Source organism: Musa acuminata, unplaced genomic scaffold (genome assembly GCF_036884655.1).
Source record: "Musa acuminata AAA Group cultivar baxijiao unplaced genomic scaffold, Cavendish_Baxijiao_AAA HiC_scaffold_1139, whole genome shotgun sequence".
NCBI lineage: Eukaryota > Viridiplantae > Streptophyta > Magnoliopsida > Zingiberales > Musaceae > Musa > Musa acuminata.
Window position 1 is genome coordinate 1,825,751 of NW_027021351.1, and position 27,839 is coordinate 1,853,589.

The window sequence follows — 27,839 nt, forward strand, 5'->3', positions numbered from 1 at the left end:
TTAACTATAAATTACCGCGTTATCTTGGTTATTAAAGTTCTTCTGGTTTGTCTCTGATTGCCGTATGATATGGGAAACCTTACACGAACCGGAGACAAACCACCCACAGACACTTCTTACTTGTTTTCGTACTACTATTCGTTTGTTGCAGTGGATCCCACAGTTATAATCTATTGTCGTAAGGGTAGATTATGCAGGTGACACGGAATCGGGCGGAAAGCACTGCGGACTTAGGGGTACCATTGGATCCGTGAACTCCCTTTAAACCCTCCCCTTCCACGATCCCCACCCGCGAACTCGTCATTGGTGGGCGGCACTGCGGTTAATCGTTCATCCCTCGTTTCTTCGATCACCACCGCCGCTGATCTCTTCTTCTCCTAGGGTTCGTTTTCTTCCTTTTGTCATCTTCTTTCCGCCGTTGATCTTTTCTCTGTGTGCTATCTTGTAATCCCTTTCTCGATTCGAATCTAGTTTTTCTGCTAGATTTTCTCCTCAAAATTATTGTGTTTTAGTTCACCTCATAACACGGACTAAAGATATCCAGAACTCGTCGATCTTTGGATTGTGATATGTGACAACAAACAATGATTAGTGGGGAAGGCTCGTCGCATTGGCGATGCTTCCTTTGATCTTGCGGATCCATGAATAAACGGTCGGTCGAGTCGAGGGCTTCCTTTCGGCGATCGTTGAAGATTATGTTTTCTGTTATATATAGACGTTTCATGAATTTAGGAGTGTCGATTTAACACAGAGATGCTTCCTAAACGATGGTACGAGTATAATAGGAACTAGGAGCTACCTTAATGAAGTGGCGTGCAGTTTCATAGAAATCTGTTTTTCTTGATTTGGTTAACATCTAGCATATAACACTAATTGATATAGAAATATGTCACAGAACTAATAAAGACATTGCATTTAGGGCTGATAGTATTCTCTAGTACTTTAGCATATATGATGGGAACAGTAAGTACATATAATTACAGGAAGGAAGCAAGAGGTGAAGGCATGTGATGTGTTCCTGTTGCGACAAGGTGGTCTATGTTTTTATATGATTTTAGTAGTAGGGTCGGGCCAACTTCTGATGATGGTTGTAGTGAGGAATCGGATGACCAGTTTGTCTGATGTTCCATTGTTAGTTGCTGCCTTGTTATATATGATTACAATTGGATTAATATGCTCCAGATGCCAGAATTCTTTAGTTTAAGTGGGATTTGCTTTTTAATTTTGCATCCAAAGTAGTAGTTTCTCATATCATGCTGCATATTCAATTTTTTTTCAACACCTGATAGTTCTTTGTTATAGTAAATGCTTATGCTTTAACATAGCAATATCCTTGACTCCTGTTATGTCTGCATAATAATCCACAATGTTATCTGCCCTTGCTAATAAAAGCTTTTATATCAGTGTCATTATCTGCATTTGTTACAGAGGTAAGTAAAGATGAAAGTAAAATTTTTGATGCAAATGGTATTTGTTCTATTATACAAGTTGTATGCCTTTTCTCAATTTATTTGATTCTTGTAACTTTATAACTAGTCTGAACCTTTCCTTTTCTTTTGCATTTTTTGCAATTTGATTTACTTTTCTCCATCACACATGACTTACATGTGATTATTTGACATTTATTAGCACATAAATCACAAATTATGAGACTTTCATTTTCTAAATATACCGTGACTTCTGTAGTAAATATCCAATGATTCTCTCCGGTGGTCTTTTTAGAAGTGCTTTTGGATAACTTGATTTTTGTATCTGAACCAGTACTTACTTTTGGTTTCTGAAGATCAGCTTATTTGTTTACACTCATATCATTTTCTCTCTAATGATTATCTTGCTTTGCATCGCCATGCTATTGCCAAATTGTTATGTGACATTTGGTGATGTATCTGTGGCATTTCCTTTTTTGGCAGGTTTGTTTTATATCTAATAAACATGGGTATCCTTGAGAGAATCAAGGAGATCGAGGCTGAGATGGCCAGGACTCAAAAGAATAAGGCTACAGGTTCTTTTCTTTCTTGTTGCATGTAAATACCCATAGATTTTTCCACCATACATATTCAACTTGTACTAAAGTAAACACGAATGCTATCAGTTTCACTATTTGTTTAAATCATGATAGTTCTTTGTTGTAGTAAATATGAATGCTATAAGTTTTGCATGTACTTGTTAATCTCTTTTTCTTTCTCATATAGAGTACCACCTTGGGCAGCTAAAGGCAAAGCTAGCAAAATTAAGAACCCAACTTTTAGAGCCTCCCAAGGTTTGTATGTTTTCTCATCCCTCCTATCTACATGTAATTTGTATATGCATGTAAAATTTGAGCATTGTTGATTCATGATTTCTCTGCATAGGCTAGTGCAATGTTCACTTAGGTGAATTTGACATACAATGGACCTTATGTTCACTTAGCCGACCATATGTTCAGTTTGGTTTTGTAAGCCAAGCCTAACTTTTGGGAAAAATAGTCAAAGCTCACAAAGGGATCTTGTTGGGTCAACTTTAGGCCTAGGCTAATTTGATTGAGTTGCTGTTATATATATATATATATATATATATATATATATATGTATATATATATATATAAATATATATGTATATATATATATATATGTATATATGTATATGTATATATATATATATACATATACATATATACATATATATATATACATATACATATATATATATATACATATATATATATATATACATATATATATATTGGAGGGTCCATGTAGCTAAAGTAAGATAACTACCACTGGATGGAGTTTTATGTTTTAGTTATGTCAGTGGTTTAAATAGGTGCCCCGGTGCTTGCCTTGGCGCTTGGGTGAGGCAAGGCGAGGCTTGAGTGCCTTAAAGATTGACCAATCGGCGCGCTTCAATGAAGTGCCGTCTGGGTGCTCGCTTGAACCTGGGCACCGGGCGCCTCTAGCGAGCGCCTGGTTGAAACGAAGCAACTGAACTAGACTATCATTGGTTCCATTGAACAGTGGCTTAGTTGGTTCAATTGAAACAACTAAGCTATATGTTACTAAACTAAACACCCTCCCTCGACGTGACCCCGAGCCATAAACCCTAGCGCGGCCGTTGCCTTCGTCATTGACACTTCCTCTACCACTACCTCTACTGCTGATGCATAGGATCGATGCTTCCTTCGTCGTTGTTGCTTCCGTATGTAGCTCCTTCCACTGTCGAGGGAGAGGACCGTAGCTTCCTTTGCCTCTGACGAACACGTCTGAAGCTTCCTTCGCCCATGACGTTGTTGTCTGTAGCTTTCGCCATCGTCGATGCCGTCGTCTAAAGCTTTCGCCATCACTATTGTCGTCCGAAGGTTCCTCCGCCGTTGTTGTTGTCGTCTGCAACTTTTGCCACTGCTATCGTTGTTGTATGAAAGTTCCTCTGTCACTGTCGCCCTCTCCTTCCCCACTTTCCCACCATCGGTCACTTTTTTCTCTCCTCTAACTACTGTTAATAGTAGATTAAATACTGTTAACAACAGATTATTAATCAAGGATTGAAATATCGTATTGTACCGGAGTTTCGATATTCGTTCGGTATGGTACAGTACTGTATACCGAGCGGTATATCGTTCGGTATATATAAATATAAATATATATATATATATATTTATATATATATATATTTATTTATTTATAAAAGCGACGTCGCCCCGCATGGGAGGAGGGAAAGGCGACGTCGCCGAGGCGATACGATGTCGCCTTTTATAAATAAATAAATAAATAAATATATATATACTGTTCGGTAACATCGGTCTGTTGATGGATTGGTACGTATCGCCCGGTACGGGCGGTATTATTCGAAATTGAAGACCTTGTTATTACCTACAATTATCATATAATAGTCCCCATTTAGATTTTAGCACTGTTAATATATAATTATTTAAAATTATTATTAAGGTTTCATGATTAATGACAAGTGTACAAAGCAATTCAAAAGATTCATAAAAAAATTTAAGGATTCTGTATGGAAATATAATTATCTAAAGGATTCTAAAGATTCTAATGCAGTTACTTGCATCTTCTGCGATAAGATTACTAGGGGTGATATTTTTCATGCAAACAAGCAGGGAACTACAAGAATGTATCAGCATGTAAGAAGTATTCACTTGATGTAAAAAAAGAGTTGGCTTATATGATTGAAAAAAATGCAAAGGAATGCATCTTATGAGATTTTACTCGTGGATACTTCTAAGCATATTAGTGATGATGAAGAAGATTATTCAAAAAGTGTCAATGTAAGTGAGAAAAAAGTATATGACAGAAAAGGAAAAGAAACCATAGTTATTAAGAAGGGTAAAAAGAGACTAATGGACTTATATATGTATCAAGGATCACAGAAGCAACAAGGTTAAGTAGGAGCAAAATTAAGACAAACAAATATAAGTGATGCTTGTGATAAGGAAATAAAGGAAAGAACGATTTAACACATTGCTCACTTCTTCTATTAGACTAGCCTTTCTCTTAATACTTATCGTTTGGATAGTTTTAAAGAGACGCTTGAAGCAATTGGAAGATATGGAAAGGGATTAAAACCTCTAAGTTATTATGAGTTGCCAGTTCCATTATTGAAAAAAAAGTTAGATTATATAAATGATTTATTAAAGGGTCACAAAAAACCATGGGTAAAGCAATCATGCTTGGGTCAATAGGAGAAATAGGAGTATAATTAATTTTATGGTCATCTTTTATTTGTGAAGTCCATAAATGCATCATCTTTTATGAAATTTAGATAAAAGATATAAGTTGCTTGACAAGTTTGTGGAAGAAATTGGTGAACAAAACATCATCCAAGTTATAACCGACAATAGAAACAATTATGTGTTAGCTAGTTAGATTTATCTTTTTAATTTTTTTATCTTTTAATTACTCTATGTCTCCAATTTAAATAGAAGAATTTTATGACTCCTAAGTCTTATCAATTTTGTTATCTTTTGTTTTAGGTAAATTACTTGAAGCAAAAAGATCATATATATTGGACTCCCTGTGTGGCACATTACATTGATTTAATGTTAGAGGATGTTGGAAATATTTTTGACTTCAAGAAGGCTTTAGAAATGACAATCTTTATTGTTGGATTTCTTTATAATTATATTGGGGCTTTGAATATGATAAGAAAATTCATAGGCAACAAAGAATTGGTGAGATATGGTGTCACCCAATTTGTTACTTCTTTTTTGATATTACAAAGCGTGTAACGTAAAAAATATAACATGAGAAACATGTTGACCTTGGAGAAATGAGTGATAAGCAAATGAGCAAAAGAAGCGAAATGCAAGAGGGCCGATGATATTATCTTAATGCTATCATTTTGAAATTTTATAGTTTATACATTAAAGGTAATCGATCCTCTTGTTCGAGTCCTTTGGTTGACAGATAATAAAAAGAAGCCTACAATGAGATACATTTATGAGGTTATGGATAGAACAAAAGAGACAACTTAAAAGTCTTTTGATGGAATTAAAGAAAAGTATAAGAACATATTTGCAATCATTGATGAAAGATGAAATTGTCAACTTCATTGTCTATTACATGCAGCAGAATATTATTTTAACCCAGAATTCTTTTATAAGAATACTTCCATTGAGTTTGATGCAGAAGTTGTAAATTGGTTATATAAGCGTATTGTTAAATTAGTTTTAAGCCTTGAGGTGTAGGATAAGATCATACGTGAATTATCTTTATATAAGAATACTGATGATCTTTTTGAAATTTCAATGGTAGTTCGATCTAGGACAACTACATCCCTAAGTATTTATAAATTTATGTAATTAATTTCATTTATAGTATGTTATTGTTAATAATAAAGTAAAATTTGCAACTAAATGATGGAGTCTATTTGGAAATTCTATCTTGAACTTGTACTAATTAGTTATCGAAATTCTTAGTTTGACTTGTAGTGCTATGGGTTGTGAGCGAAATTCGAGTGCCTTTGAGCATGTAAAGATCATAAAATATTTTTATTTCAATTAATCTATTCTTTTTTAGATAGATGCATTAATATATTTTTAAATTATGTGATATGATAAATTTACACAAAGAGAAGAAATTAGTTAGAACATCAACGATTACATGATCTAGTTTATATAAAGTATAATCAAGCACTGAAGTTTCATTATGATTTGTGAAATAATATTGATCCAATTTTATTATAAGACATTTATGACTCAAATGAGTGGTTAGTGGGGTAAATGAGTGCGAACTTGTAAGATGCCGAAAATGAGCTTGTATTTGAAGATGACAGCTTGACATGGAGAGATGTGGCAAGAGTCTCAGTTGTTAGAGAATTACAGATATAGACATATGATGAAAGCAAAATGAGTGCAAAAGCCTCAAATTCATCGCTTGCCATTCTTGAAGAGGAAGATGAAGAGGAAGAAACATATTTTGATAAAGATGGACGAGAGGAAAAGAAAAATGATGAAATGTTTAAAAATGATGATGTTGGTTATGATGATGATTGAATTTGATGTAAACTTTATTGTTTTGAGTCTTTTGACATTTTTGTTTTTAGAAGATGGATAATGCGACTTGGTACTTTAGGTCTTTTTAATTTAATGTCATATTTTTATTTATATAATCATATTTATCAATTATATTATTTTTTATATTTTAATTTTTCAGAGAACCTCGCTTCGCTTGGGTGAGCGCCTAGTGCCTCGGGCATTTTGGGACCTTGGTGCCTTTAGGTGCATAGCGTTTTTTAAATCACCGAGTTATATAAATGACATGGATGATATTATTAGGATGTCATGAGAGAGGACTTGGTTTCTTTTTGTAACATGTGATAGGTGGCTGCCTGATGGTCTATAACCCTTGGGACTTGTGCAAAAAATACCTTGACTTATATCTGCACAATGGTGGTTCTTTTAGCTGTGCGTAACTTAGTAATAAGTTATTTTTCCTTTTGCGAGAAGAAGTTGCGCGAAATCAGTCCTGAACTTTCCCATTCTGCACGAACTCTTTCAGTAGAAAATTACAAATTACTGAAGAAGCCTATATAACCGATAATCCCATTCTAAAGAGAGCTCATTGTTGTAGTACCTAGCAATAGTTGTGCGCTTGCTTGTTTTTCCTCTTTGTTGGCAAATAGGGAAAGTGATTTTTTGTTAAATCATAATGTCACTATTTTTTGAAGCAACTAACTTGACAAACTCCGCCTGTGCATGCTTATTGTTAAATATTTTCGACTGTGGACCCAAACCTTAAAAAAGGAGGGACATGTTAATCTGTTGATGACCAATAATTTTCTTTATTCTTATAAACATGGTGGGAATAAGATCCATGAAATTGACCCCAAACAAGTTGGGACAATACAACTTGTTCAATCAGTTAATATCTCTTACATATCTCTTATTCTGTTAGGATCTATTTGTGATAAATGCTTTGGGAATGTTGTAATGTAGTGAAACTGCGCTTTAGGAAGGTGGCCACAAGCTTGCTTCTGGTTTTGCTATATGTGGTTCATGATATTGTAGTCTAAATGTTTTTTCTTCTTATTGTCATTTTATGGATTTTTATAGCCTCAACTGTATTACAAATAGGGTTCTAGTGGAGCTGGAGAGGGTTTTGAAGTTACAAAGTTTGGTCATGGTCGTGTTGCACTGATCGGTTTCCCGAGGTTTTTTCTATCTCCTGTAACTTCTATTTTTCTTTTGATTTTCTTATTGTGAGAAACAATTTTAACTGAACCATGCATGTAAAACTCATTGTTGTTGCTTTGCCTAAGTACCTGAGTGACAACAATATCGGACTAGTTTGCTGTGTCGAGTTATATTTGGATATGCCAATACATACATTGAAAATATGGACTTTTGCTCTCAGAATATGCATGGAAGAAACAATACATATTAACAAAGGTGTATCCAAAAGTGCATACAGACTATAATCATCATATAATTAGTGGATACACCTCCCTAGACCAACCTCGGTGACAATGTTAGAGAGAAGGATGATATCGAGGTGATAACTACTAATGACAAAAAGAGGATATGATGGAAGCGAAGAAGAAGCTATTAGCAAAAAGCCCAAGGTAAACAAAATAAGGGCTAATGAATTCATATATATTATTAAATTATATAAATTAACAAATACCTTGAGATTTAGTAGCCTTTGATCAAATTTTCATAGAAATTCTAAAATGGCCCTTGGTATTCTTATATAAAGGTAGTTCATTTGTTTCTTGCAATGTACTATAATAACCCAAATATAACTTCTATAGAGTTCTTATAAAAGAATTTTGGGTTCAAATTGTGCCTCGCTATATGTAATGGATGATGAAGCTGATATTTTATGATTGTAAATTGTAAAGATGTCCTTATGCTTTCTCTTTCCTACCAAAAGATTTTTAGATTTTTTTCTTTGGCTCTATCAATAGCCTAATACCGTACGCTTGAACGTACCGCTTTGTATACTCGTACCGTACTGTACCGAGCTGAACTCGATACTCTAGTATGGTATGAAATTATGAATCTTGATACAGAATGTATTTTAAGTTTCTTGCAGATGATTCATCTAAGCTACTACCTACAGTTGTCATAATTCAGGTCCCTAAAACTATAGTAATAATCCAAAATACTAGGAGTGACAAATTCAATAGTTAACACATTCAGTTATTAACAAGTGTTAACTTTTATTAACAATAATTAATGAACAAGAGCACCAAAGGAGGTTAGTGGGGTCCTAAGTCCTAACAACAATAGAAGAGGGAGAATGAGGGGGTAGGGTGGTGGCTGTCAGAAGATTTTGAGTCGAGAGAAGAGGGAGAGCAAGAGTCGGAGGTGTCTCGCGAAAGTTGGGAGAAAAAAGAAGAGCGGTGGGAGTGGGGGCCGCACCATCAGGAGAGAGGGAGAGAGAGAGAGAGAGAGAGAGAGAGAGAGAGAGAGAGAGAGACAGAGAGAGAGAGAGGAAAGTGTCAGAGGGATATAGAGAAGCCAGCCAGCACCACTACTGCAAGGGAGAGCGAGCAAGAAGAGGGGGAGATACTGCTGTCTGTGAGAAGGGAGACATTTTTGAAGAGGGGGGTTGTCTTGTGCACGAATGTTGTTCATAGGTCGGTGGGATGCTTAGGTTTCCTGCAAAGAAGGGTCGCACATCAAGGGGTTGTTGGGGTGGTGGTGAGGTTTAGGGTTTGATTTGATCAGACCAAGTGGCTTGAACCAAGATATAGATTATCCATTGCTAAGACCTAGGTGCTTCGCCTGGTTTATCTTGAGGTGCTTGGGTCTTTAATGCTTAGGTGAGCAGCCATTAACTTCACTTCTTTGTCACCACTATTGTTGCCTCCTCCGTTGCCTCTGGTGTCCTCATCATCCTCCGGCACTGCCAACTCCTCCCCTCTTCTTCTCCGTTGCTTCCTCCCCACCTCTTCTCTCTGCCGCTGCCTCCCACTTGTATCGTCGTACAAAATGTACTCAAGGAAAAGTGATTTTTTAGTTGCACTTGTGGCCATGTTAAAAATCTTGATCTTCCTGGTAATTTCAGTCATAACTTGTTGGGAAGAAACTTTAATTCATGGTATAAATGTTAGTATACATACCGATCTGTTTGCAGATGCAAACCGATAAATTCCCTCTAATCTCATTAAATAACATTGTTTTTATACTTTGGCTTGGGCCCAAACACCCTAAAGTCATTCTTGATGGTTTTGGTTTGTAATAAATGTCACGACTTGTAGCTCGTGAGGCCTCCTCTATTATATCTCTATCAAAGACAGTGAAGGAAGAAGAGGACAATAGAAGAAGAGAAGAGATGAGGGGGCAAGGTCTTAGTGGTGCATCTTTTAAAAACCCTAGATAGCACCGCCAACTGGAGACAAGAGAAAGTGCTCTCTTCCTCTAAGATTTTATCCTGTTTTGCTTGTATTTTTATTATTTTGGTTTTTTCCCTTGATTGTTACCAGATGCTATGCTGTCTAGTATGGTTGGTGCTGATTTTATAAGTGACCTATAGATTCCAGGATTGAGATATAAATTCTTGATTGTTATTATATTCAATGCAAGGTTCGCCGTACCGTACCGTACCGGCGTTTCGACCCGCGCTCGGTACGGTACGGTACGGGTGTACCGACCGGTATACCGAGGTGTACCGAGCGGTACACCCGGGTGTGCCGAGCACTGTAGCAGTACTACACTGCTACAGTACCGGAACGGTAAGAGGCGGTCCGCGTACCGAAAGTCTGTCGGACCGGTACGTACCGCCCGTACCGGGCGGTACTGTTCGGTACGGCAAACCATGATTCAATGTGTTTAGGTCTTTTACTACAAGTAGCTTATTTATTATTTCTATGTGGCAGTGTGGGGAAGTCTACACTTCTAACTTTGTTGACTGGAACACATTCAGAAGCTGCATCCTATGAGTTCACAACCCTTACTTGCATACCAGGAATTATCAACTATAATGATGCCAAAATCCAACTTCTAGATCTTCCAGGAATCATTGAAGGTGCTTCAGAAGGAAAGGGGCGTGGTAGGCAGGTGTAGTTACTCACTATAGATTAAATTGCCACTTATTGTTATGTTATCTGTCAAACTGAACTTATTCCTGCATTTGTATGGTTTCCGTACTTATGAACCCAGGAGAATTTTTTTTCCTTTATAGACTGTTTCATCAGGATAAGATTATTTGCACTTGTATCAAAGTTGCATTTTGTTACATGATGGACTATGGGGAATGATAGGCTACATTTCATACTGTTATGCAGCTTGTTTGTTCTCTGACTTATTACCGTGTCCTTTTTGTTGGCATGGAATTAATTTTTGAATATGAATCGTATAGTGTTGTTGAATCTTTTAGACCTAAAATTTGCTGTAAACCTACAAAAGGAGATGTCCTAAAGCGTATTCTTATTATAATCAAGAATTGTTGTCATAAAAGCGAAGACCATTTTGTCAGGGTATGATACAATATGATGCTGGTCACAATGCCCCTATGATCAGTAGCATGTGCTAAGAATTGGTCTGGCCACTTCCTACACAGTCAACTTGACATGTGCCAATAATACCTTTTGACTCGTGTTGTTCTGTGCTGCTCAGCACAACAATGCTTGATTAGAATTGCTTGGACCACTATATATATGAGATTGATAATTAAAACAAATTCTGTTTATTTGGGTCATTGATTTTTTTACATCTTTTGGAGCAAACTAACCATCATTGGAGCTAAAGGCTGTTGATTTGAAGTTTTGACCTCTGTTTGCACCTTTTGTAGATTTCTTGAGCTGCAAAATGACATGCCATGTGTAGTTGGGTAAAATGAAATTTGACTTTGGTTTTCTTTGTTTCCAGGTTATTGCTGTTGCCAAGTCATCAGACATTGTGTTGATGGTTCTTGATGCCTCAAAAGTAAGTCGGTTTATGTTTTCTTTAGAGCCTCTTTTGTTGGAGGAACTGCCCTTTTATTAATGTTGAATAAAGCATTTCATTGCATGCTTTCATTTGCCTAGTCCTGTTAATAAGTTATTCAGATCTCTTTCGTCCTATTTCCTTGTATTTCATCATATGATAAATAGACATTTCAAATGAGTTAAGCATTGTTGGGTTTGTCTGCCATCAATATATTGAACAAAGTCTTGACTTAGAGATCACTAACTTTCCAACATGTTGGCTTATTCTTCTGGCAGTTGTTGAAGCATCACTCACTTAAATTCTTAGATAGGGTTTCCTGTACCAATGGCTACTTCATTGAGGAGGCTTTACTGCTAGTAATGAGACACATGTCTTCATTGTTAGATGAATCATCTCAACCTGGGTTGGACTGCTGATATCAAATCACCTACTCAATATCGTAATATTTGATGCCTTCAGTCTCTTCCGTAGCTCTCTTTTAATAATTCTGTAGGCTTCATTCTGGTCTTTAGTTCCTAGCTAATGTCATTCTGTTATAGTAGTTTCTTCTACAATATGGTACAAATTTCATGCCATCATATATATATATATATATATATATATATATATATATATATATATATATATATATATATAGATATATACCTACGGCTTTGTATAACTCATCTATACTCTATATGCTACATTCTGATCTGTAGTTCCTAGCACATGCAATCTTTCTACACTGCTGGTTTCATCCTACGATAAATTATCAAGCTCGAGGACATGATCCATTTGTAGAATAGCAGCAGTTAATGAATTACATACTGAGAACTAGGCATATGAGAGAGATGTAGTCTGGAGGTCTAGCATATGTGACAGTGACACAACATAGTGTTTGAGGTGTGCCAATATGTGCAGACTTACCCCTGTGAGGCAGGCTGCCATTTTTTGAGTCAAGATGTTGACACCTATATTCACAAGTTGGCAAACCTATAATGTGCCACCCAAGCTTGAGTGAGAGGAATTAGAAAGAAAGAGAGGAGATCAGAGGCAAAGATTAAAAGCTTGGTTAAGTACTGATATTGACAAGCGGTTGGTTTAGTATGGTACTGTTTGGCGCGATGACTAGGTATGGTACTGATTCATTATCACTCAGACCAGCATGAGAGAGAGAGAAGAGGGGAGGAACAGGAGAAGGCAGAAATACAGACAAGGCAGCAACACAAATGAGGAGGCAGCAGTTTAGGAGGATGCAAAAGCAGCAGCAATGTGAAGGAGGCATTGGTGGAGGGGGCATAAGACGCGGAGGCAGAGTAAGAGGAGGAGTTGAAGAGGAAAAGACGAAGGCTGTCAATAGTTGTCACAGAGTATAATAACATAAAAAAATAAAAAAAGAATTCTGATGCCAATTGGCTGTCGGACCATCATGGACCTATCACAGGGAAAGAAAATTATAGAAAATGTTTTACTTCTCCAAGGTAATATGAAATGAACTTCTGGTAAATGACTTACATTCTACCTTTATAATTGAGAGCAAAACTCATTTAGTAATAGGAAATGAACCAAACCAAGAATTACTATGGCAATCAGCACAGTTTGAACTTTGAAATATATCAAATGCCAAAAGGACATCAATAGTTGAGATACTAACCTATGTCGGAGGTGTTGATACATGGCATGACATTTTTTGGCTTGTGTTGGCCGACACGACACTTTATTGTATTGTGCTTGATAAGTATTGACGCAGTCTACACGAAATAGCAACCCTTATTGTTGGCGATTATGATGCACACTCACACTTTAAAATGCTTGTCATGTCCATATCATGTTTGTGTGAAGTGTGAACATCAATACAGTCAGACATTTAAATTTGTGTCATCTGTACATGCTTTTTTCGGTGTATATTTAAGGCTTATGAAATGTTGAGTATTGGTGATTTGAATGCAATTTGGACTTTTGACCTGCCCTTTAAAATTTTTAAAAAATACATTTGAAGTATTCTTGTGAAACTTTGCAGTTTAGATGAATAGTTATCTTACAAATTTCATGTCATGGTCATAGATTATTGAACTTGCACAAAATATGAAATTTCAAAATTTATACTCTCATTTCATCATGTTTTCTTGTATTTGTTGCCATCCATCCTATCCTCTAAATGTGTGCATCATTTAAGATGATCTCAGAGTGAGGGGCATCGTCAAATATTAACAAAAGAACTGGAAGCTGTTGGTTTGCGTTTGAACAAGAGACCACCTCAGGTATGTTCTTTGTTTGAGTTTCCTAAGTACTTTGTGTCTTGGCATTTTGATACCTGCATATTTTAAATGTACGCTACTTGTTGGACCTAAAAAGTCTTTTTTTGTGTTGCTCAAGATGCTCTGAGAATTATTTTGCATTACCACCTATTCCTGCTCTGAGAATGATCATGCTTTTACTTTGCATCTGGATCTTGTAGCCTTAAGTTTCTTTTTATTTCTGTTTCAGAAAAAGCACTACAGAGCATAGATTTATCCAGTTTGTTCTAATAATATTTTAGTTGAATTATATTATCTATTTGTCTTTTTAATTTTCTATTGGTTGAATGCCCATTTATAACTTCATCTCTTGCCTTGTTAGACTGTTTGGCTCTTGGGTCATCTTTGACTTTCCATCACCATAGTTGAGTCTTTGATGAAAGAAGACTGCAATTCAAATCAGCCTATGTGCAATATGTTGAGTGAATAGTTATAATCAGCCATGAAGACAGTTGTGTATAGTAATTCTCATTCTTTAACTTTGTTGATCATTTTCATTTCTCATCCGTTAATTGGTAGGCTACTATTCTCCATTGAATATGGATCTGAACCCTGGATTTTCCCATTTGATTTTTTGGTTAACACAGAAGTGACTTCATTAGCACGGAAGAACATTTGGCAATGAGAATTCTGGGCTGTGGTGGTCCAAAAAAGAAACCGTCTCTTGCTACCGCAATTAACAACTCTATTATAAAATACCATAATTGGAATAGCAGTATAATCTTATATCTGATATGCTGCTGGAACTTTAGGGACTTTAATTGATTTAGAGGTTCCTAATATGTAAAATATCCTTGTAATTGTCTCACCATCTGCTAAGTGTGCACATTATCTAATATTTAACAAGCATAATCAGATTGCCTCCATTCATTGATGTACTTAATTGAAACTTTTCTCTTTGTTCCTGTAGAAATGAAAATAGCTTTTAGCATTTTAATTAATATTTTTATTCTTTACACATGCATGGCCCTTTACATGGAGCTCTTGAAATTTTACTCTCTTAGGAATAAATGAGTGTCTGGTGTTAAATTACATTTTCTAATGGTTGTAGATATATTTTAAAAAGAAAAAGACTGGAGGCATTTCCTTCAATAGTACGTGTGCTTTGACTCATATTGATGAGAAGCTATGCTATCAAATCCTACACGAGTACAAGATACACAATGCAGAGGTATGATCTTCAAATTACTCTTTGTTTCTTAGTTTCCGAGCACTTATGTACTGGAATTTTTCTTGGAACTTTCAATTGACCTTCTGGAAATATATCTATATATATGGAATTTACACCAAAATTTCATACTGTAGTTGTTTTACCTTTAGAAATATGAAAGTCATAGTTTTGTTTCATTTTTCCGTTTGTCAAATGATCCACGACATTGAGCAATCTTTTCATTAGTTTGCAAGCTTAAATTTACAGATTTCTCAACAATCTGAATTGGCCCCAGTGCAAAGTTGTGAACAAATATATTTCAATTTATATATGCTTTTACTGCAGATAATTCTTGTATTCATCAATTTTGCAAAGCTTTATCTAATGAAGGATTGCTATAACACCTCAAAATGTATTATTTGAGGGATACATGTAGCATCTCTGTGAACTGTTTCATTCAATGACATCAAGAGGCACTTAGGTGAGGCAGTAAAAATTCCAAGCACCTCAATGGACCTTTGGCAAGGTTCTGGATGTTCCAGGTGCTCATCTGGGTTAGCCCCTAATCTAGTCCAAATCCAAATCTTGCAGCCCTTGCCAGATCAGAATCCAATTCCCTTCCCCCCTCTCGCAAACTCGATTCAGAACTGCACCGAACTGTCTAACATTTGAATGACTCTAAACTTATCTGTTTTATATGTCCAGTATCTTCAGTGTTATTTCTGAACGTAATTTCTTTTGGAAGCGAAGATCTTCATATTTTTATCCGAGGCAGAAATAATGATGTAATGACTATCATGGGTCCTGCCTTCTTTTCATCAACAATATTTTGAAATGATTGATTAGAGTGTTTCTGAAGGTATTAGTGTAATTTTCTTGTTGAGGTAGGAAGCTCTGCAGCTTCTTAACTTGACTCTTTTTAAGCAATGTGTATTTGTTTAGATATTTTCTCCAATTTTTCATAGGAAAAAAGGGATATTCAGATTCATATATCTTTTGATCAAACGAGTTATCGTCTCCACTGCTGCTTGGTAGTTCAGCACTGCATCTTCCCAAGCTCCTATGCTGGGTTATGTTCCTGTTCATTTCATCTTGTCCAGCCATTTCTCCTTGAAGTAGGCATAATAAGATTATTCTAATTTTCACACATAATATGCCATCGAATTTAGCTTAACAAACACCACATGCATAATTCCTGATTTGTTGGACCCCTTAAGTGAAATGGACAAACTCCATGGGTATTGTGGAGCTGTTTGATATTTGTTAGCTTTCTGAAGTCACAAACTCAGGTTAGAGTTTGGCTGTTATAAAACAACTTCTTTTTCACCTCTTCTCTTGGTGTTATCTTTATGCTATGAGCTTCCAACATCCAGACAGGGCCTTGCATTTCAACTTAAATTTTAACTGTACGATTCATTTGGAAACCTAGCTCCCATGGATAACTCACAGCCTGTCCATTTTGTCAAGAAGAGGATCCTAATTATGTTCATTCACTCTTATCTGCGGACATGAGCTTCAGATCTTCTGTTCGGTTTTCTTTATTGGTCAGGTCAGTTATCAGATATCATGTGCAACTGCTTTAGGCCATGGTGAAGAACTGTAAAACAGGAACAATAATGCCAAAACTGAGCCATAACCGAGTAGTTTAGACCACCGTATATGAAGGCTATGATTTCTTCCTTGTGGTTAGCAAGGAGATGAATGTATGTTCGAGGGGTCAATTGAGCAGCTGCTACAGCTTGTTGTACTGAGTGCCTTTCATTGATACAAACATCACTTTGTAAGCATTGCTGATTATTCCATATGGTTCTCTTTTGTTTATGGATCTAATTAGACCCAACTTTTTCTTTCTTGTTGAGTTTTCTAATATCGATTTGTGTCCCCGAGCATTATTATGAAATGTTAGTTTATAGCTATTTCTACATGATATATTAATATGCCAACTTCATGGTGTATTTGTTTTTAGGTGCTATTCCGTGAGGATGCTACTGTCGATGATCTTATTGATGTTATCGAGGGGAATCGGAAATACATGAAGTGTGTATATGTCTACAACAAGATTGATGTCATTGGTATTGATGATGTGGACAGACTAGCCCGCCAACCGAATTCAGTAGTCATAAGCTGTAACTTAAAGGCAAGTTCAAATTCAGATTTGATGTGTCATCCTCTATTTATACTTGTAGTTGGCACATTAACACCAGCAACATAGATATTTTCAACATAATTTTACACTCTTAATTGATTACCATGAGAACTCCATTTCTTTTCGCTAAAACGTTGGTCCTCTTCTCGTATTTCCATTATACAGCTGAACTTGGACAGATTGCTGGCAAGGATGTGGGAAGAAATGGGTCTCGTAAGAGTTTATTCAAAGCCTCAGGGACAACAGCCTGATTTTACAGATCCTTTTGTCCTTTCTACTGTAAGTTGCATTTTGTTTTTAATGCTTTGGAACTACAATGGAACACTTGTTCGTTGAAGTGCCACTGATTCATGATCTAATTATGTGGCTCTCTCAGGATAGAGGTGGATGCACTGTGGAAGACTTCTGTAATCATATACATCGTAGCATAATTAAAGATTTAAAATATGTTCTTGTTTGGGGAACTAGTGCACGGCACTACCCACAACATTGTGGTCTGTCACACAATCTCCATGACGAGGACGTTGTCCAGATAGTGAAGAAGAAGGTATACCTGCTCTCTGTTTGTGTTCTATCTGGATAATTTATCCTCAGTTGTTTGTTTACCATGCTCTTGTTGGCTTGACACGAAAAACACATTCTTCCTTGTTAAGACGAACACTTTATGGTATTTTAGAAGTTTTGGCATTCTTGTCTGACTTTGCTTTTTCTCGACTCTCAGGAAAAGGAGGAAGGGGGGAGAGGTCGGTTTAAATCACATACAACTGGTCCTGCTCGCATATCCGATAGAGAGAAGAAGGCTCCATTGAAGACATGATCATGTTTGTCGCATCTGTCTGGTGATTTGTGTGTCATATCTAAATTTCTGGATACCGAGGAGAGAGTCCATGAGTAGAAGATTTGCTCTTCGGACGAAATCATCCTTGAGAAGCTGGATTCTGAAGCATCCACAGTTAGATCATCTCTCAACTAGTTGAATCATCATGAACCTTAATTGTCAACTTTATTTTAAGTTTTGACACACATCATATAATAATTTATTTACGAGTTTGTGAATCATTTTGGATGAAGTTCATGAAAGTTTTAGCACATTTCAAAATAATGCAGGATAAACTCTCATTGATTTCCCACTTAAATCTTAAAGTTAGGTTTACTTATTTTACAAAGCCTTATAATATTGGATAATTTATTGAGAAAACCCCCCTCATTGGAAAAATATCAGATGGTTTTGCTTGTTTCATTAATGGTCAAATGTGATCTTGGTCGAGTGGTTAAGTTGATGTAAACTAAATCTAATGATTTTTTCTCATTAAATTGAACAAAGTATGGTTTGGGTTAATGAATAGATTGGAGTCAAAATTCTTATCTAGCTTTTCTCCTCTTCCGTCACCGTCTTTCCCTACTCTTTCACTACTTCTTTTCCCTCTTCATCTGCCTTTACTTCATCTTTCATCTGCATGTCTCCTCATCCCTTCCTCATCTACATGTGTTCTCCTCCTCCCTCCTCTCTCCTCCTTTTATCATCTTATTAGAGCTGACATCAGGATAGTAATTTTGACAACCCAACAAGATAATAAAATGAAAAGAATAAAAGTGAGACAAGAACACCAGAACATCAGATATACGTGGTTCGGTCAATTGACCTATATCCACGGACGAAGGTCAATTGACCTATATCCACGGACGAAGGAGGAGCAAATCACTACTGCAAAAGAGGGACAATTACAAATGCCTTAGGAAGATGTTCCTAGGCCATAAAACACCCGAAAATACTAAACAAGAAATCTCCAAACTATAAGCCCAAACTATTTAACTAAGTATGGACTTAAACCCAAAGTAAACACTTGGGTTTTCTTGTGGTGCCTCTTGTGGTGCCACTTGTGGTGCATCTGACTTTAAAGCCCAGACCCTTATTTATAGTTCCAATAGGAGATAACAAGCCTGATTTTCCCGATGTGAGACTATGAGACTTGCCAAACTAACAAATCTCCACCTTGGCATGTCCCAACAAAACTTGCTCCACCTTATTCATAACAGCCCCAACGGGCAATCACCAACAATGAACACCAACCAAGTCCAAGCACTGCTTGAACTTGTAAACCGGAAGAGGCTTCGTAAACATATCAGTTGGATTGTCCTTCGTATGAATTTTCTGAACAAGGACTTTTCCCTCAGCAATGATATCCCGAATAAAATGAAACTTCACATCGATGTGTTTTGTCCTCTCATGATACATCTGGTCTTTAATCAAATGAATAGCACTTTGACTATCACAGTAAATTGTAGTAACACTTTGATGCAGACATAATTCGCTGAACAATCCTCTTAGCCATAAAACTTCTTTGATCGCCTCTATCACTACCATATATTCTGCCTCTGCAGTAGATAAAGCTATGATAGGTTGTAAGAAAGCTTTCCAACTAACTGTACAACCGCCAACGCAAAATACATAGCCTGTCAAAGATCTTCGTTTATCAAGATCCACAGCATAATCAGAGTCGACGTAACCAACCAAAGTGTCACGATTTTTCCCAAATTCCAAACAAGCATCTGAAATCCCTTGTAAGTATTTGAGAATCCACTTCACAACCTGCCAATGTGTTTTACCCGGGCGAGACATATATCTATTAACCACACTGACTGCTTGTGAAATATCTGGACGAGTACAAACCATTGCATACATAATACTGCCGATGGCACTAGAATATGAAATTTTTATCATATATTCTTCCTCTTTAACTGACTGTGGTGACTGAGCAACACATAGCCGAAAATGGCTAGCAAGAGGAGTACTCACTGGCTTAGCATTTTTCATGCCAAACCTCTCCAAAACTTTCTTGAGATAATTTTTCTGAGTCAGAAATAATTTTCCAACTCCTCGATCTCTTTTGATCTCTATGCCAAGAATTTTTTTAGTTGCTCCCAAATCTTTCATTTCAAATTCACTACTCAGTTGCATTTTCAAAGTGTGAATTTCTGACAAATTCTTAGCTTCAATAAGCATGTCATCAATATAAAGCAACAAATATACAAAAGAGCCGTCAGTTAACTTCCGGAAGTAGACACAACTATCATACATGCTCTTCGTGTAACCATGACTCAACATAAAAGAATCAAACCTCTTATACCACTGTCTTGAAGACTGCTTCAATCCATAGGTGTATAAGGAGGGGTCCATTGGGATAGAATCTCATGGTCTTTGAGTTATTGGGTGAACTCTATACTTAAGTATTCACCTCATTGATTTGATCGAAAAGTCTTGATACTCTTTCTAGTCTGGTTTTTTACCTCATTATTATATTTTTCTGATTTTCTCAAAAGCCTCGAGCTTGTACTTCATCAAGTATATATGTCCATACCTAGAGAAATCATCAATGAAAACAATGAAGTATGAGTAACCACATATAACTTGAGTTGATATAGGACCACATACATCATTATGTATGAGTTTCAATAACTTAGTGGCTCTCTTTCTAGTTCCGTTAAATGGAGAGTTGATCAACTTTTCATGAAAGCAAAACTCAAAAGTTGCATATGACTCATAGTCAAATGAATCTAGGTATCCATCATTCAATAACTTTTTTATTCTTTCTTCGTAGATGTGACCTAGCCTACAATGCTACAGGTATATACTGTTCACCTCATCTCATTTCCTTTTGAATGCATTTACATTCATGATATGTGGAGCAATGTCTAGCATAAATAAACCATTATGCAATGTTCCTCTGGTGATGATCTTATCATCCAATATTATTGAATAATAATTGTTCTCAGAAACTAATTTATATATACTAATTGTCAAACATGAAATAGAAATAATATTTTTGATAATAGAATGAACTAAATAACATGCATCCAATGTAATAGTAACTTAATCAAGCAGATATAGGGTGACCTCGCTAACAGCCACTATAGTAACTTTTGCTCCATTGTCTATTTTGAGGTCCATCTTGCCTCTTGCTAATCTTCTAGGATTTGCCAAAACTTGCAATGAATTATAGATATGATAAGTATCATAAAAATATGATAAATGAAGATTGATCATAAATGTACCTAAAGCTTCTCCAAGCTTCTATTTCGCCTTCTTTACAATGTACTCTTTGCGGTTCCTCTTCCAATGCCCATCTTTGCCACAATGGAAGCACTAACCTTTGTCCTTTACCGGGTCCTTCTTTACAACCTTTATTTTGCCCGATTTGCCCTTGCCATTCTTAAGGGATTTCTCTACCTTCCTTTTCTTTTTGGTCTCATCAGTATAGAGAACTAGTTTCTCTTTCTTGATGGTGCTCTCGGGCTCCTTCAACATATTGAGGAGCTCAAGGAGAGTCACCTCAAGCTTGTTCAAGTAAAAATTCATAATGAATTAAGAAAAGTAGTTTGGTAGGGACTAAAGCACAAGATCCACACACAAGACCATTTCTAGACCCGTGAACTTCTTTATCCACTCAATTATCTTAAGGACATGGTTCTGAACTAATGTCATCCTCAATCATCCTAGCGCGGAAGAGACTCTAGAATATCTCAAATCGTTGAGTTCTTCCCTGTTCCTCAAACATCAAGAAATTTGTGGAGATATAGGAGAATGGATCTGATATTCATTTTTTTATATTGCCACTATAACTTAGGAGTCATGGAGCCCAACATGTAACACTGAGCAAGGGTAGAATTATCTAAGTACTTCATGTAGCGAGCGATCTTATCCTCACTTGCTCCTTCCTCAAGAATGGGTATCATTATGTCAAGGACATACACAATTTTCTCCACCATGAGAATGATTCTTAGGTTGCGGAGCTAATCCGTGTAGTTTGGACCAGTGAGGTGGTTGACATCAAGTACGCCACGTAAGGGATTTTAAAGTAATATTTTTCTGACAAACAAAAGATGTAGCAGAAATAAATTACACGTAGATTTTGTATAAAAAGTAAACAATCAAGATATACTTCTATCTTAATCAACTCATACTATTTTCTAGTGAAACACACAACTCCCTTTAGTATATGAATCGGAAACCCCCGATGGGTGGGGACCAATCGATATCTTTGTGTAACCTCAAGAGACTCGACCAATCACACTAAGCCCGAAAAGGTAGGCAACTCTTGCCGATCACAACTCCTAATGATTCTCATTCTATTCGGCCTCTGAATCATCATGGTCTCGAAGGACTCGACCAACCATGATGTTTGGTTAAGTCATCACTATCATTACAAGATGAGTCTGATTTGATTATATGCCCTCGAGGGACTCAACCAAGCATACCATGTCCTTTGGTCACTGGCGACATCTCTCTATCGTAGGCAAAATCTTGAATCGTAATATAGGTGAGCCTCGAGGGACTCGACTAACTCAATTTACATTGGAATTCGATTTCTCCCTATAGTGATGGAAGGCCACGTGGGTCAATCTAATTGCCTCATGCTTACTGACTTAATATTATCATGAGAGGGGATTTTGATTCAGTTTCCTAATATGACGTGTCACACACACACACACATTATAAGCAATCACATATCACATATAAGCAATTATACCGGATGATCACGGACCGTAACCTAATATGATCAGGCTCGAGCCAATAGGCCCAATCACTTGCATCACGATTTGTGTGCATCGGTGCATCTCTATGCCCTATGATTGTGCATATCGTCCTCATCGGTTCTATCGATATCTTGGTGCATCTCCATGCACCGCGATCGTCCGTCTCGGCCTCGTGGGTCCTGTTGTCAGCTCCACGCTCCCCCTGCGTCTCCTCGTGTAATTATAATATAATCACAGGCATGCAGACCCGATAATAAATGAGAAAAAAAAAGGGAGGCTCATAGGCCCCAATAATAACAATACTCATATCACATACACACATACATCACATCATATGATCCATCTCGGCCTCTTAGGGAACCCTACACTTGGGTGTCCCATGCGGCCAAGAAACCCTAATTGCTAGGGTTACTTGCAGCCAGGAATCCCTGGCCATAGGATAGCCTTGGGCATCCAGAAAACACTAGCCCCCAAGGTCCCCTTTGCAGCTAGGAAACACTGGCTGTAAGGTGTCCATGGGTGGCCAGGAAACCCTGACCGCCTACTTGCTCCATGTGGCTAGGAGTCCCTTGTTGTAGGGTCACCTAGGCGGTTAGGAAACCCTAACCGTTAGGGTTCCCTATGTAGCTAAGACTCCTAGCTGCATGGGAGACCTCTGCCATGGCCAAGAGCTTGTTGCTCTCAGCTAGACAGCCTTTGGCCAGGCCAAGAGCAACTAGTTATGCTTTCGACCAAGGTTGCTTGTAGCCTTCGACCAATCTATAGGGTAGCAATAGTTGCTACCCTTTCTCCCTCTTTTGCGTCAACAATTTTGACATCAAAAGGCTTTTATGAAACAACTCTCAACAGTGAGAAATAGTGATATCCAAATCTAAAAACTACAATAAAAAAAATCACAGCAACAATGTATAAAACTATTCTACACGATTCTGATAGCACTGTTGAGAAATTTGATCAGAGCATCACATGCATAGTGAAAGAACATAAAACAAAAATCTAGATTTTCCAAAAAAAGATATCTTATTGTCGTGCAATGATTAGTATGCAAAAATCGTAAAACCAAAAACCACACGTATCTTGTGAGATGTGTTACCTAGGGAGATTGTATATCCCTAAAAAATCTCATATTAATAGGAGGGAATGAAAGAGGTCAACTATCCTCTCTAGTAATGATCCACATGGTATATAGGGCGACGACGCTCTTCAAATCGCAATACAATCTTCCTCTCCACGTGTACCATAAGATTGTACCATGATTAAGAAGGGACCGACCCTTCTTATTATTCACAAGTCCCAAACTAGAACCGTCGACTGAAGGGGAGAGGAGAATAGGAGGGGCAATCAAAAGGAGACTAGCCTATGCCACTTTTGATCTCTCCTATTTATAGAGGTTCCTACAATTTAATCATAATGGATTTTGTCCTATTGAGTATTAGATCTTTATCCAATTACTTAAACATCTTAGATTAGTGGATCTGTGTCCAATAATCTCTTAGTGGGTCTCACTCAAAATCTCCAATAATTCAAAAATTTATTGGATATGTAATAAGATCACACCTTTTAAAATATGTTTAGTTTTCAAAAGTTTGCAGCAGCACATCACAAGTAAAATTACCAAACGAATGAAATAAGAGTAAAAAAAAATCTAACACGGAATGTAATTCTATTGTCAGCAGAGACGTATCCAACACTCCAAGCTAAAGAAGCAGCAGTTGTTGCAGCTCCATAGGGTTTACATGACAAATCTCTATTGCGAATTGCAATAAACATGACAATTCTAACATTAGTTCAAGTATAAAATACATTATCGATATGTAATAAATTTTATATATTGATAATTATTGCAGTATTAATATCATGAATATTATATATTAAAATATCTTATGAGATATCCGTAGATGCACTTAACGTCTTATTTGAGTTTTTAATCTCTGAGAAGGTGACGCTAAGAGCCAGTCACTCAGAGCCAGTGACTCCGATCATCGGAGTTTTTATTTTCTGTCCCGACAAACAACACAGTCTCATCGGAGATCCCTCCATCGATGCTGTCACTTTCCTCTGCTCTTTCCTGTAGTTGGAGGGCAAGCTCAAGGTTCCGAACCACATCAACCATGGAGGGTCGTTCCTTCCCGGTATCAGCCAAACATTTCACTGCAGTCTGTACAAACCACTTGAAACTCAGTGGAGCAATCTTATCCTTCAAGTAGGGATCAATGATCATGTCGAGCATGCCATTCTTTTGGCAGTGCAGTACCCACTCCGACAAGCTCACCTTTTCATCTGAAAGCATGGGGTTAAGAGCTGGCCGAGCACACAGGACCTCAAACAGCACGACCCCAAAAGAGAAGACATCAGATTTCTCTGTGAGCTGCATCATTCGAAAGTACTCTGGATCGAAGTAACCAAAGCTTCCCTTCACCATCGTGGTGACATGGGACTTGTCGGCGGGCGGACCAATCTTCGAGAGCCCGAAATCTGAAACTTTTGCAACCCTTTTGTCATCTAACAGTATGTTTGTTGCCTTCACATCTCGATGTATGATGGTACGCTTGGCACCTGTGTGAAGGTAATGCAGACCAAGTGCAGCCCCGATGCAGATCTCAAGCCGCTGTTTCCATGGAAGAGGCGGCTTCTGTGTCTTGCAAAGATGCTCGCGGAGGGTCCCCTGGGCCATGTAATCGTAGACTAGGATCATCTCACAGTTCTCCTCACAGTAACCGATCAAAGAGACAAGGTGGTTGTGTCGGAGCTTGGAAAGCATCTCAATCTCAGTCCGGAATTGATGGACACCTTGCTCGGACATCGGGTTAGCACGCTTGATGGCTACCTTTGTGATCCCACCATCTATCTCCCCACGGTAGACCTTTCCGAACCCACCAATTCCAAGAAGAAGGGACTCATCGAAGTCATTTGTGGCAGCTTTTATCTCTGCAATGGAGAAGTAGCGGCAGCGGTTGGACTGAGCCGACGCAGCGGAACATGTGTTGCCATAGAGGGAGAGATGCGACAAACCATAAGGCCCATTGCTTGTAGCTGCACCCTTCCCTTCCTTCATCATCTTCTTCTTCTGGCATTTGCACATTCCAATCAGGCAAAAACCAGCGAGTAAAACAGCAAAACCTCCGACCACGCCACCAACAATAACAGGAACTTCACTCTTATGTTTCGCACTCCCCTTCCTGAGATCTCCAGGATCAACGTAGAGCGGCGAGCGTGCTCCTGGATTAAGACCAGCCAGGCTGTTATTACTGTTCTGCAGCTTGAACACCTCAAGCCCATTCAAGATGGCATCATAATACTCTGGGTTGGCGAGTGTATATGGATGAAGCTCAACCCACAGATCCATCTGCCCTCTTCCCATTGTCATCACCACATAGTCCCTGTACACAGGGATACCGATCCCGCCACTCCAACCAATGACATCAGCTTCTTTTGTTGCAGTCTGGTTATTAAGGTAGATGTCAAAGACTCTCTGGTTTATCTTCACCATCGGATACTGGATTTCACAGAAATGTAGCCGGACAAGGTAATAGAAGCCAGCATCCACTGGGAGAATCCAGGTTAAATTGTAGTTCAAGTTCACCCGTGCATTTGGACCCATTGATCTTGCGGTGGAGTAGACATCCGGTGGTGCAATGTAACTTGGAACACTGGTCGGGTATGTGATGGTAACATTCGGATCATTGGAGTAGGACACACCAAATGCAGCCCCATAAATGTAAGGCGAGTCGTCGTCCCAAGAGCGGAACAAGCCGGAGTCTTCGATGGGGGGAATTGCTTGCCCTCCCACATTGAGCCGGTAAACCGTCTCCAGAGCTTGGTCGGGATCGATAGTGTAAACAATATGACCATCATCTCCATCGACAAGCAAAGGTGTTGCTGAGCTAAACAAGTCAGGGATTGATAGAATCTCGATACCGTTAATGAAAGCATAGGAGTTGGGATGGGTGGTCGATGGGGTGAAAGTGAGGTTTAGGCCGCCGGTGGAGACGTTTACGCAGTATTCACGGATTAGATAGGCGAAATTTAGGGCATCGGCAGTTAGGTAGGCGCTGAAGTTGTTAAGAAGGGTGTAAGGGCCAGATGTAACGGAGAAGAAGGCATCGGAAGCGGCATGGTTGGAGTAATCGGAAGGGTAGAAATGGAGGCGGATAAATTTCCGGCCGGCGCTGAGAGGGAAGCGGTAGGTGAAGGGAGAAGTGAAGACCCGAGCGGTCGAGTACGGGACCGCGGAGACCGATGGATCTTGCTGTAGAGCGTCGAAGCCGCCGCTACCGTTCAAGGAGGGGGCGTACCTGGTTCCGGTGTCGCCAGTCCAGGTTCGTCCGTCGAAGCTAGATGCCTGGCCGGAGGCGCCGCAGTTGAGGAGGATGTCGTCTCTTGGCACGTAATAGGTGGAGTTGTCTACAGCAACGACGACCAAAGTAGTCGCCAGTAGCAAGAAGGCGAAGGAGGCACAGAGAAGGGAACGGAGCTGCATCAGAGACCATGACTGATCCAGGAAAAGGAACCCTAAATCCATCAAAAATCGGATCTTTAACGAAGAAATCGATTGGCCTCACTCTACTCTCCGGAATTCAGCAGGGAAAATTAGCATTCAACATCTAAATCTTCAACTCCCGCGCTCACGTTCAGCTAAAAGCAGAGGAAAACCAGCTAATATTGCATCAAAATCAACCTTGGAAACAAGGGAGAAATCAGGCGGTAGAGAGAGAGTTACCACGAAGAACTGCGAGAGAGTTGAATTGGTAGTCGCGGAGGGGAGGCGTTCATAATATGAGTCGGCGCCACAATCGTCGCAAGCAATAGATTGCAAGAGTCGAGATGTTTAATTGAATAGGATGAAGTCTGCGTCAACACTCTCACACACGGAGTCAACATAAAGACTGACATCCACTCGAATTTGGACTCAGTCAAGTAAATATGTGGAAGATATTTGGACTAATGAATTATAATGATGGGATCTTTTTCTCATGTCACCTCAATACTTATTGAAGTTCAATTGTATATATAATTATAGAAATTTTCCTATTAGATATATTTTTATATTGGATATATTTTTAGCAAAAAAATAAAATTATCTCTTAGCATCCCTATTTCCAAAAATTTTCAAACGATATCTTTTGCTTGCCACCTTTGCCCTTTTATCCATGGACGCTCATTTCACTCGTTTTTCTTATTGAAATCAATATTTTTAGATTATCGATTCACTCAGGATTTATTATTAGTTTACTATGATATGATTCACTATAGATTTAATAGGGATGAGGATGATAGAAGATTATGACTGAGGATCAATGATAGAAGTTAATCTGGTTGAATTTATTGTAGTCCTAATATGTCACGATCCTTAATTAATTATGATTT

The 27,839-nt window shown here is 37.9% G+C and overlaps 2 protein-coding genes across 2 annotated transcripts; one reads left to right on the plus strand and one right to left on the minus strand.

Annotated features, from left to right (window-relative positions):
• The first annotated feature begins 245 nt into the window (after positions 1-245).
• Positions 246-17,996, plus strand: LOC135671369 (developmentally-regulated G-protein 2). Its single transcript, XM_065179443.1, has 12 exons — positions 246-382; positions 1,911-2,002; positions 2,193-2,260; positions 7,565-7,641; positions 10,315-10,495; positions 11,306-11,362; positions 13,531-13,605; positions 14,693-14,812; positions 16,758-16,928; positions 17,103-17,216; positions 17,314-17,484; positions 17,659-17,996. The coding sequence occupies exons 2-12, from the start codon at positions 1,933-1,935 to the stop codon at positions 17,752-17,754; spliced, it is 1,200 nt and encodes a 399-aa protein (XP_065035515.1). The 5' UTR covers positions 246-382; positions 1,911-1,932; the 3' UTR covers positions 17,755-17,996.
• Positions 17,997-24,170: 6,174 nt separating this feature from the next.
• Positions 24,171-27,284, minus strand: LOC103999750 (receptor-like protein kinase FERONIA). The gene is made up of 2 exons (XM_065179559.1): positions 27,193-27,284; positions 24,171-27,107 (listed from the first exon to the last, which is right to left on the minus strand). The coding sequence occupies exon 2, from the start codon at positions 26,992-26,994 to the stop codon at positions 24,433-24,435; it is 2,562 nt and encodes an 853-aa protein (XP_065035631.1). The 5' UTR covers positions 26,995-27,107; positions 27,193-27,284; the 3' UTR covers positions 24,171-24,432.
• Positions 27,285-27,839: the final 555 nt, after the last annotated feature.

Excerpts from the sequence above, each read along its gene's own strand:
- LOC135671369 (XM_065179443.1), top strand. The coding sequence starts at position 1,933 with ATGGGTATCCTTGAGAGAATCAAGGAGATCGAGGCTGAGATGGCCAGG. Across the intron at positions 11,363-13,530 it reads TGGTTCTTGATGCCTCAAAA|AGTGAGGGGCATCGTCAAAT; the intron begins GTAAGTCGGTTT and ends AGATGATCTCAG. Across the intron at positions 14,813-16,757 it reads ACAAGATACACAATGCAGAG|GTGCTATTCCGTGAGGATGC; the intron begins GTATGATCTTCA and ends ATTTGTTTTTAG.
- LOC103999750 (XM_065179559.1), bottom strand. The coding sequence starts at position 26,994 with ATGGATTTAGGGTTCCTTTTCCTGGATCAGTCATGGTCTCTGATGCAG.